The sequence below is a fragment of the Danio aesculapii genome, chromosome 23 (assembly GCF_903798145.1).
Source record: "Danio aesculapii chromosome 23, fDanAes4.1, whole genome shotgun sequence".
NCBI lineage: Eukaryota > Metazoa > Chordata > Actinopteri > Cypriniformes > Danionidae > Danio > Danio aesculapii.
In genome coordinates, this window is record NC_079457.1 from 3220855 (window position 1) to 3232347 (window position 11493).

Consider the following 11493-nt stretch of genomic DNA (forward strand, 5'->3'; position numbering starts at 1 on the left):
TGAGGTACATTGTCATTCTACAAGAGCGCGTAGCAGGGACATTTAGCCATATAGATTTAAGAGTGAATCAGGTGGAAACTCTTTTTTGTGTGCTAGCTCTGCTGCTTGAAATGTTTTGCCCACGATTTTTAAAGAGATTCAAATTGAGAGTGTTTTTAAAAGGGAAATTAAAAACTGGTTGTTTTACAGTTGATGTTGAGGATTTTATTGTGCTGGGTTACTGAGCTGATGATGTTTGCATTCCATTTATGATTTGCTTGTTCATTTTTCAAGAATATTGAGGACCACAATGGAAATAAGCCTGTGGCTTTTTTGTGTACTTATCCTCAACTGTTTTTGAAATGATGTATGAATTGGTCTAACTGGACTTGTTTGTATATTTTTGTTAGAATTGTCAAATAAAATAAATCAATCAATCCCTCATCAGAGTAAAACTGGAAAAATGATTTGTTTCCTCAGGATCTAAGAATTGGAAACAACTGTTTCCTGAGTTATTTGCCATTTTTACTTGTCAGTACTTTTTAAGTAAATTCCTTTGTATGCAAGATATATTTTTTGTGTTTTAGCAAGCTGCCAGTTTGGAGGTTGATTGTACAAACTTTGAACCAGTTTGATAAGATCTTTAAACTTTGTGGTAAAGCCTACAAACTCTGTGCAAGTGTTGAAGTTGGCCTCTGCTGATAAACCTGAAAATTCAGCAGAATTTCTTTTAACTGAATTTCTGACTCTGGCTGTTCTTCATCTGACAGACTGGTCATTTTTTGGTTAAAACTGTGGGTTGCGATTTATTTCTCTATATATTATTTCTTACATCATATTATTTCAAACTACTAAAACGTCAATAAAAGTCAAAAGGTCCCGTAATGCAATTCACAACCGTAAATAAACCAAAAACACTAATGAATCATAAAATACAGAAACTGCTAATTTTCACAGAATAGATATTGACTTCCTAGTATTTTACCCCTATATGACAAGTTACCACTTCATGACCTTCAAAATATCTTACTTTGTGCTTTGAATAAACTCATTTAGATTTGAGACCTGTTATGATCACCAGCGATCGATTGCAGATTGCTGGAGAACTACAATTCCCAGAATTCTTTGCACTCATCAACCCCTGCCACAGCTGACAATAATCCGATCACTGACACACACACAGAGCTGTAGCTCATCTTCACTGATTTCATGGACTATTTATACACCTCACTTTCACATACACAATGCTGAGTCTTGTTTTTCCTACGCACATTACAAAGTGTTTTCCCTAGTCCATTCTTCCCATGTTTTGACACTTTGCTTAGTTAATTATTTCAGTTGTCAGGCGGTGCCTGTCCTGACTATTCGCCTGTTAATGACTATGCTTTGGATTACCTACTTGCTCCTGTTTGTCCCTGTTTTTGACCATTGCCTGCACAAACTTAGTTTAATAAACTGCACATGGATCCCCAAATCTGTTGTCAGCTTCCTACCGTTACATAACTTCTTGAGGGTCAATTTTCATGCTTTGGTTAAATATTATTTTAGCATGCTAATAATAACAAAACTAGAAGCAAGTCTAGCATAATCAGGAACTATGATTGGCCTACAGATGAGACTCATGGAATAAGGGGAACAAAGGCAATAGTCAAAACACAGGATAAAATCAAGTGAAACCAACTAAAAGCTTATAAAAAAACATGATGTGGCTGCTGTGACTGATTTTATGGTCACTTCCTGATGACACACAAGGTGTTCAGACAGACCTAGTGAGCCCAACACGCAGCATCAACACAACACGCACTCAATGATGTTGGTTTTTATTGTGTTTTTTCTTTGTCTTAAAGGTAAGATTTCCAAAACCTATTGTTGTTTTGTTTGTTTTTCAATATAAAAAGCATCACTGTAATAACTGTGGTTAAAAAAAAGGTTGCTTTCAAAAAGTCTAAATCTTCTCTTGCTTAAACATTGATGTAAAAACTTAAATATTGAAATATTCAGAAGCTTTGATGCACAAGTTGTAAAACAAATACTTATTTTGGCAGGTATTGTGTTTCTAATTATTTAAAGGCTTTATAGGAAAACATTGTGTCACCTGAACTGGTAACAGTGATGGTAGTTTCCTTTGTGGTTTAGTGGTAGGAGTCACACATTTGCAAAACCTTTTTGTCTCAAACCTGCAGGTCAAACAAATAAGCAAGAGAAGTCTATGTTCTGTGGTGAACTTAATAAAAACACACACATTTGTGTTAAAGCTATAATCTATTCTGTTTTGTACACTTGGATACTGCAATTGGAGTGTTTGCACTTATAAAGTTGCTTGAGTTGCTAAAGTTGTTTAATTAGCCATGTTTCTGAGTTTATGATGTCTTTATATGTCACTTTAGATAAAAGAGTTATAGATGAAAATTACATTAGACTAACTGTAACAGTCCGTCTGTGTTTCTGTGTTTTCAAATCATTGTTTCACAGTTTTACCCAGTCACTTGCCCTTATAAATGCATTATCACTGTCTTGTTATTTATTGTTTCCTCTCTCTTGTTTTCTTATTATCTTGTTTAGTTATGTTTAGTTCTCATTTTCAGTAGGTATATGTGTCATTCTGTGATGTCCGCATGCTTCCTTTTTCTGGTTTTGTTTTTGTGTTGGGACTATTATAATCAATTGAGTTTTAGCTGCATTTTTATCCTCCATTATCTTTTAAAATTGAAATTGTTGGTGCGTGTTTCGCTGGTGCATCTGTGGCTAAGATCATCCAGAGCCACGGTATCCAGCGAAATGTCAGCAAATGCCAGTGCCAAACACTGGTCTCAGTGGTACCAGCAGTGAAACTCTTGGGCTGTGGACAATGTGAAGCTCTGATGAGTCCACCTTCGGTGTCTTTCCCACATCCGAGAGAGTTACGATGTGAAGAAGCCTCAAAGAAGCGAACCATCCAGACTGTTGATGCCCAGAGTGAAGCATTTGGGTTGATCAGTGATGGTTTGGGCTGTAATAATATGGTCCCAATACTTGTGCTAGATGGGCGCTGGGTCACTTCCAAGGACTACCGAAGCATTCTGGAGAACCATGTGCACCCAAAGGGTCAAATGTAACCCTGCTGGTCCTACGCTCCGAGCTGGTATCGAACTGGTGACCATCCGCATGGGAGTTGGTTAATCTACCAAGGAGGCTAAAGACCATGGCCTCTAGTGTCTGTCGCTAGAGCACGTTTAGAGGTCAGAGGAGTGAGGTTTACCAGCCTGATCTCACGAGAAAACGTAAATATTTTACGTTTTAACAGTTTGGTGGCTAATTCGGACGTTCAGTTCAGTCGTACAAAATTGTACAATTTTAAAAAGGAGGCGTGGCACCTAACCCCACCCCTAAACCCAACCGTCATTGGCGAATGAGCAAATCGAATTAAATTGTACAAATTAGATCGTACGAATTCGTACGAATTAGCCACTAAATCAAAAAGTTACGAATTGCCGTGAGATTGTGTTGGGTTTACCTGCACAGCACTTACTAGCTGGCCTCCATTACACAAACATTGTATCACGGAGGTGGTAATGCACCAATACACGCAGTAAGACTATTGACAGAGTGGTTTGATAAACATGAAAGTGAAGTTGAACACCTCTCGTGGCCTGCACAGTCACCAGACCTAAACATTATTGAGCCACTTTGGGATGTTTTGGTGGAGCGAGTCAGGAAACATTTTCCTCCACCAGCATCACAAAGTGACCTGAACACTATTCTGCCAAAAGAATGGCTCAAAATCTCACTGACCACAAGCAGGACTTGGATCTGTCATTCCCAAGGCGAACTGATGCTGTATTGGCTGCAAAAGAAGGCCCTAGACCATACTATTGAATTATTGTGGTCTAAAACCAGGCGTTTCAGTTTCATTGTCCAACCCCTGTATGTGTCATTAGAATTAATAAACTATTCAGGCTCAGAACAAGGTTTTGTGGTAAGTAGACGTGTAATAAGCGAGATAAATCACATCTAGAATGATTGTTTTCACAGAATTAATCCCTTTAGTCTTATACAACAGTGCTCCGCTCTGTGTGGGCTGCTGATAAACTTGTCAAGCTTTATTCTGTGATAACAACCTCCTGGGTTACTTTATTCCTAGCATAATTCATTTAAGTATGAATATGAAATGCACATCAAGTGATGTGCCATTTAAAATATTATATTGTCTAATAAAATTAAAAAATTAATAAATATTTTCTTTAAGAAATCAGTCCACAAATTGAGGATTAAAAATACATTGAAAAACACATTGTATAATGCATCTTCATATCTGTTTCAGATCTGGTGAATGCTGAATGGGATGAGGTAAAGACAGTGATGGAGGGACACATTCTGACTCTTCATGCAGGATCTGCTCAAATGGAGGGACATTCAGAAATAATCTGGTATTTCAAAAGTGCTGGTCGTACCACCCGTATAGCACAGATGAATCGTGGAGGAGTTGTTAACGTTTATGAAGAGAGTCTTGCTCACAGATTAAAACTAGACCGAACGTGTGGATCTCTGACCATCTGCAACATCAGCATCAGTGATTCTGGAGTTTATGAAGTATCGCAAACCATTAAGTTACACGTCTATGAGAAGAAGTTCAGGGTTGATGTGTATGGTGAGTTACAAATACTGCCAATAGAAACAATAAACAACTCACTAAAGGGATAGTTCACCAAAAAATTTAATAATTCTGTCATCATTTACGAATTCTTTATTTGTTCATATATGGGTTTCTTTCCCCTGTTGAACACAGAATATATTTTGAAGAATACTGAAAACCTGTAACCATTTACTTTCATTATATTTGTTTTTTTTCCTATGGAAGTCAACGGTTACATGTTTTCAGCTTTCTTCAAAATATCTTCTTTTGTGTTCAACAGAGGTGAATAAAACATACATTTTCATGTTTGGCTGAACTACCCCTTGAATAATGTTCAGTCAATATTAGAGTTGTATTAAGTGCTTACAGAGATACATAGACACATGGAGCCGGGTTGCCAAATCTGCTGTTTACCCACAGAATTGAGCTACTTTCACCACATGACATGGTTATTGTTGTTGATTTTTTAGACCATGGATGTTTTAGTTCAGGGGTCACCAAAGTTGTTCCTGGAGGGCCGGTGTCCTGCATATTTTAGCTCCAACCCTAATCAAACACACCTGAATAAGCTAATCAAGGTCTTACTAGGTGTACTTGAAACACCCAGGCAGGTGTTTTGAGGCAAGTTGGAGCTAAACCCTGGAGGGACACCAGCCCTGCAGGACTGAGATTGGTGACCCCTGTTTTAGTTTCTATGGTAAGAGATTAGCAGGACTGTCCAGAACGGCTAAGTAATAAATGCAAAATTACAGACCATTTGTAGGAGTAACTGACAACAGGCTGATAAATTAAATAATGCATACTTAAGTTGGTGATATGGTCACGGTTTGAAGTGAAGTCACTGAAACACCTTGTGCATTATTTATTATTATTATTATTCATTCATTCATTCTCTTTTCGCCTTAGTCCCTTTATGAACCGCCAACTTATCCAGCATGTTTTACGCAGCGGATGCCCTTCCAGCAGCAACCCATCTCTGGAAAACATCCACACACACTCATACACTATGGACAATTAAGCCTACCCAATTCAACAGTACCGCATGTCTTTGGACTGTGGGGGAAACCGGAGCACCTGGAGGAAACCCACACAAATGCAGGGAGAACATGCAAACTCCACACACAAACGCCATCTGACCCAGCCGAGGCTTGAACCAGTGACTTTCTTGCTGTGAGGCGACAGCACCACCTACTGCATCGCCCTATTATTATTATTATTATTTTTTTTTTTATTATTATTATTATTATTATTATTATTATTATTATTATTATTATTATTATTATTATTATCCTTCTCTCGTCTCCACAACTGCTTCACTGTTCAGATGTATTTGAGAGTTCTTTGTCAAATTTTAGTCCTCAAACTGTTCCTGTGTGTAGCACTAGCTTCTCCTCTGAGGCCCTCTGTTGTGTTTTGATGTGATTTTTGCCTGTTGTAGCTGTGAAATACCTCAAACAATTCAGCATAGTGATATGGAGCTGTAATGTGCTCAAAACCTACTGGAATTATACTTTAGCTGTGCCTGGCAGACTTTAAACTCTTTATCAGCCAATCAAAATCAAGCATCCAACAACCCTCTAAAATATATGGTATTATTTACATTAATGTATTCAAATACTATCATACTGGAACTATCAGTGTTGCAGATAAAATATGTCACATAATAAGTTCATACACTGCAAAAATAGCAGTTTTATTTCAACTCTACCAGAGTTAAAATCAACACCAAATGAGTAAACATATTGTCCCAATATTTTAAGAGTTGCAATAACACTTTTAAGAGAGTTACTTGTACAACACTGTAAATGAGTTATATTTACACTGTATAGAGTTAAAAATAACTCTGGTCTACACTACTGGGAGTTGTTTGTTTCCTAACTCTAGTGTAAAGAGTAAAAATTTAATTCAATTCAATTCACCTTTATTTGTGCAGCGCTTTTACAATGTAGATTGTGTCAAAGCAGCTTCACATAAAAGGTCACAGTAAATAGGAACGGTGTAGTTCAGTTTTCTGTGGTTCAGTTTAGTTCAGTTCAGTGTGGTTTAATAATCACTACTGAGAGTCCAAACACTGAAGAGCAAATCCAACGATGCGCAGCTCTACAGATCCCAAACCATGCAAGCTAGTGGCGACAGCGGAGAGGGAAAAACTTCACCAATTGGCGAAAGTGAAGAAAAAAAAAACTTGAGAGAAACCAGGCTCAGCTGGGCACGACCATTTTAATTCCTCCGCTGGCCAAACGTCTTGTGCAGAGCTGCAATCTTAGCGGCGGAGGCTGGAAGCTGGCCTCAGCGAAGACTCGTCTGTCTCTGGAGCGTCACAGGAATCAGTCTCATGTTCTCCACTCCTCCATGACCACCACAGTAGCTGCTCAGGATACGGCCTGGTCCAGGATATGGAAACCTTGGGATCATCTCGTCGTTGGTCTTGGATCGAATCAGTGACTCTGCATAGTCTGAAGGCCTCGGGACGAGTATCCCCAGGTGGAAATAGAGAATAAAGAGAATAATTAGCGTAGCTGCTGTTCATAGTGTATATAAACAAGATGCAGAAGCTGTGTAGAAGCCCCCTAAGTGGTGCACTGAGTGTATGCTTTACTAAACAGATAGGTCTTTAATCTAGTTTTGAATTGGGAGAGTGTGTCTGAGCCTCGGACGTTATCAGGAAGGCTATTCCGGAGTTTAGGAGCCATAAATGAGAAGGCTCGACCTCCTTTACTCGACTTTGCTATTCTAGGTACTACCAGAAGCCCTGAGTTTTGAGATTTTAAAGAGCGAGTTGGATTGTAGCGAGACAGAAGATTGGTTAGATAAACAGGAGCTCGATTATTTAAAGCTTTATATGTAAGAAGCAATAATTTAAATTCAATACGAAACTTAACAGGCAGCCAGTGTAAAAATGTAACACTTTAACAGAAAGAATTTAACTCTAGTCTACCTAGTAAACATTACAATACTCCCGAGTGACAGTTAAAATAACCTACATAGGACAATTCTCCAAGAATGACAGAAAAAAAATCTAAATTGTTATTAATCATTTCTATTAACAAAACACATCAACACTTGCCAGCCAGTGCTACAAATGGACACTTTTTAGGATCTAAAGGATTAAAAAAATGGCATGACTTGTATGTTTTGGTCAAGTGAATGTTGGAAATAACACCATCAAGTGTCCTATAACTCCTTGATTTTACATTGAATCAAATCAGATTTGAATTCTGATTGTGTTCATTTACTCTGAAATGCTTTAATACTGAGAACTTTACTGTGTATGAATTTGCTGTGTACAAGTTTGATCAGATGCAATCTTAAAAATGCAAACAGTATAAACAATATTTTGTTTCTTGCCCTAAAGCTCCTGTTTCTGTACCTGCTATTGAGAGAAACTCATTGGTTATTGAACACAGATCCTCAGGTAAGTCTTTTTTGCCATCTCCCTCTGACTAAAGCATTAACGGGATAGTTCACCCAAAAATGTAAAATTACTCAGTATTTACTCTTCCTCAAGTGGTTTTAAATCTTTATGAGTTTCTTTCATCTGTTGAACTAAAGAAGACCAAAAACCTGTAGCCATTGACTTCCATTGGAAACAAATCTTATATTGCAGTGTGAAAATATTCATAATTTAGCAGTTTTCCATATTTTGTGAATTATGATTTTAATTTTCCCAATTTATTTATGATTTTAAATTGCATTATGGGACATTGATCTCTCTTTAAACAACATTTATAGGTTTGAAAAAGTGACTTTTATGAACAATTATATAACAGTTTAAAGTGCTATATTGTCTGGGTTGGTGTTGTATATTATTGTAACGGAGAGGAACACTGGTCAAAAAAGTTGATCCTCGTGCAGTTTAAAAGCTTAATCAAGCAGGCAATAGTCAAACAGGAACAAACAGAAGCATCTAGGTAATCCAAGAGAATCAATCAAGTCAATGTCACAGGTGAAGAGATTGGTACAAGTGGCAAGCAACATAAAAACAATAAACAAGGCAAGGCTAGAACACTTTGTAATGCTACAGGATAAGACTCAACAAAAAGAGTTTGTGAACCAGTTGTCTTTATAGTCCTAATAATCAGTCTATGATGAGCTTCCAGATGTGTGTGTGCAATCAGGGAGAGAACTGGAACTGGTGTGTGTGGAGTGCATCATGAGATTTGTAGTTCATATCAGTGGCAGATTTGTAGTCTAAGTTTTCCAGCGATCTGCAAGGCCTAGGTTGTTGGTGATTGTAACAATTACGCTACAAAAACCTTGTAATAAACTGCCAGTACATTTTCTGTTATTTTACAGACTTATTGCTATTATTTCTTATACATTAAATTATTTAAAACTACTAAAATGTCATTAAAAGTCACGTTGTTAAACTGTAGAGTTGAATTTTCAACATCGAAATTCGACATATCAGAGATCAACATCCCATAATGCAATTCACAACTGTAAATAAACACTTATAAATCACAAAATACGGAAACTGTTCATTAACAAACATTTTTTACAGTGTGAAGTCAATGGTTACAGGGCTGCAACATTCTTCAAAGTATCTTCTACAGCATAAACTCATAAAGCTTTGAAACAGGTAAAAATAAATGACAGAATATTCATTTTTGGGTGAACTCTGCCTTTAATAATGACTTTAACGTTGAAATCTATCAAAATAAATGTCTACAGGTACTTTAAAGCAGCCGCAGGAGTTGTGCTCAGTGTTGTGCTCTGTGAAAAACAGCCGAGACGTGTTGATCTCCTGGCATAAAGGAGGAGAAATGATAAAGCAGAGCAGCAGTCCTGAGCTCAACATCAGCCTCAGTTTATCATTAGAGCTTCATTATGAAGATGTCGAGAACTACAGATGCACCGCTGAAAATCCAGTGAGCAACAAGAGCATCCAACTTCAGCTCAGAGACGTCTGCAGATCAACACAGAAAGGTCAATCAATCTAACACTCAACTCTTTTCACAATATGACCTTAGTCCAGCTTACAAAGATGTTTATGGTGAGTTCACACTTGGCAACCCTCATAGAAATCTGATATATGGTAATATATGCACATTACAAATAAGACACATGAGTTCATATTTAGATTTTACATACATAAAATATACAGTAGAGTATATAATGCAACATATAATTTCAAAACATTGCAAAAATGTCTGCTTACATGCAGTTAAGGGCAAAATTATTCACTCCCATGTGAGTTTTTTATCTAATATTTCCCAAATGATGTTGAACAGATTCAGGAATTTTTCACAGTATTTCCTCTAATATTTTTTCTTCTGAAGAAAGTCTTCTTTGTTTTAATTAGGCTAGAATAAAAGCAGTTTTTAATTGTTTTAAAGCCATTTTGAGGTTAATATTATTAGCCCCCTTAAGCAATATTAGTTTTGGATTGTCTCCAGAACAAACCACTGTTATACAATGACTTGCTTAATTACTAACTTTACCCTAATTAACCTAGTTAAGCCTTTTAATGTCACTTGAAGCTAAATATCTTGAAGAATATCTGGGAAATACTAAAATAACCCTGCTATTGACAAAAAAAAATGTTTTATTTAATTTTTTTCAGATTGTCAGGATCATTGTGGCGCCACTCTAATTCGACTGGTTTTGTCTGGTCTGGTGGGAATCGCCACTGTTTTATTTCTGTTTGATCATTTAAGGCTCCGCTCGGCTCAGGATAGAGATGCTGCTGTTTCTGTGTGCTGACGACACGTTCATCCGTTTGCAGGGTGTGAACTTTGACAATGAAACTGCACCTGCTGGTTTCAGTCTTTCATATTTGTACTGTGGATAAAGGTATCTGCCATTCTGGTAAATGTGAACATGTCAGATGAAAGAAAATAAACTGCACCTTCATGTGCATGTGTAACATGCAAAAAATGTTTGTGAATGTATTAATGAAGCACTGCCAAAATGATCAAAAGTAGTTTGTATCATAATATGTGTTTTGTGTGTACTCTGTATATGTAATTTGTATTAGATGTTAGATTAGATATTATGATATAAATATAAAAGAAGGGGTGAGACGGTGGCTTAGTGGTTAGCACTGTTGCCTTACAGCAAGAAGGTCGCTGGTTTAAGTCCCGGCAGGGTTAGTTGGAATTTCTGTGTGGAGTTTGCATGTCTCCCAGTGTTGGGTTTCCTCCGGGTGCTTCGGTTTACCCCACAGTCCAAACATAGGTGAATTGAAAGAACTAAATTGGCCGTAGTGTATGAGTGTGTGTGAATGAGTGTATATAGGTGTTTCCCAGAGCATCCACTGTGTAAAATATATGCTGGATAAGTTGGCGGTTCATTCCGCTGTGGCAACTCATGAGGAATAATGGGACTAAGCCGAAGGAAAATTAATGAATCAAACTATAAAAGAGCACATGGAAAATACACTTTTAAAATAGCTTATAGTGAGTGATCAGTCAGAAATTCAGTTTTCCTTTTGAGTTTTGAATCAAGTTTTGGGCCAATTGGCATTCTCGAGTAGTCACATCCAAAATAAAAGTTTGTTTTGATATAATAATTGTGTGTATTATGTAATTGTGACACACACACACAAATAAAAAACACTATATACAAAACAATTTTGTGACATAGATTTAAATTTTAATTTAGTTTATATCACTGATATTTTTCCCCTTTCATCTTTAGCGATGATCTCCAACTTTTTCATGTTTTCAGGTCTCCTTGCCGTCACCCTGATCTTTAGCTCCCTCCACAGATTGTCAACTGGATTTAGGTCAGGACTCTGGCTGGGCCACTGCAAAACATCAGTGTTTTTGTCTGCTAACCATTTCTTCACTGCCTAATGATTATTTAATAAACGATTGTAAAATGTAATGTTTTACATTTGAATTTATTTTCATAACTGTTCAAAAAAATAATGAACATATAAAAACATCCATTTTAGA

At 37.0% G+C, this 11493-nt stretch overlaps 1 protein-coding gene across 1 annotated transcript; it reads left to right on the plus strand.

Annotated features, from left to right (window-relative positions):
• Window positions 1–1753: 1753 nt before the first annotated feature.
• On the plus strand, window positions 1754–11119 carry LOC130217455 (SLAM family member 5). Its single transcript, XM_056449567.1, has 5 exons — window positions 1754–1826; window positions 4280–4606; window positions 7947–8006; window positions 9266–9520; window positions 10158–11119. Exons 1-5 carry the CDS (start codon window positions 1787–1789, stop codon window positions 10295–10297), a joined length of 822 nt encoding a protein of 273 aa, XP_056305542.1. The 5' UTR covers window positions 1754–1786; the 3' UTR covers window positions 10298–11119.
• Window positions 11120–11493: the final 374 nt, after the last annotated feature.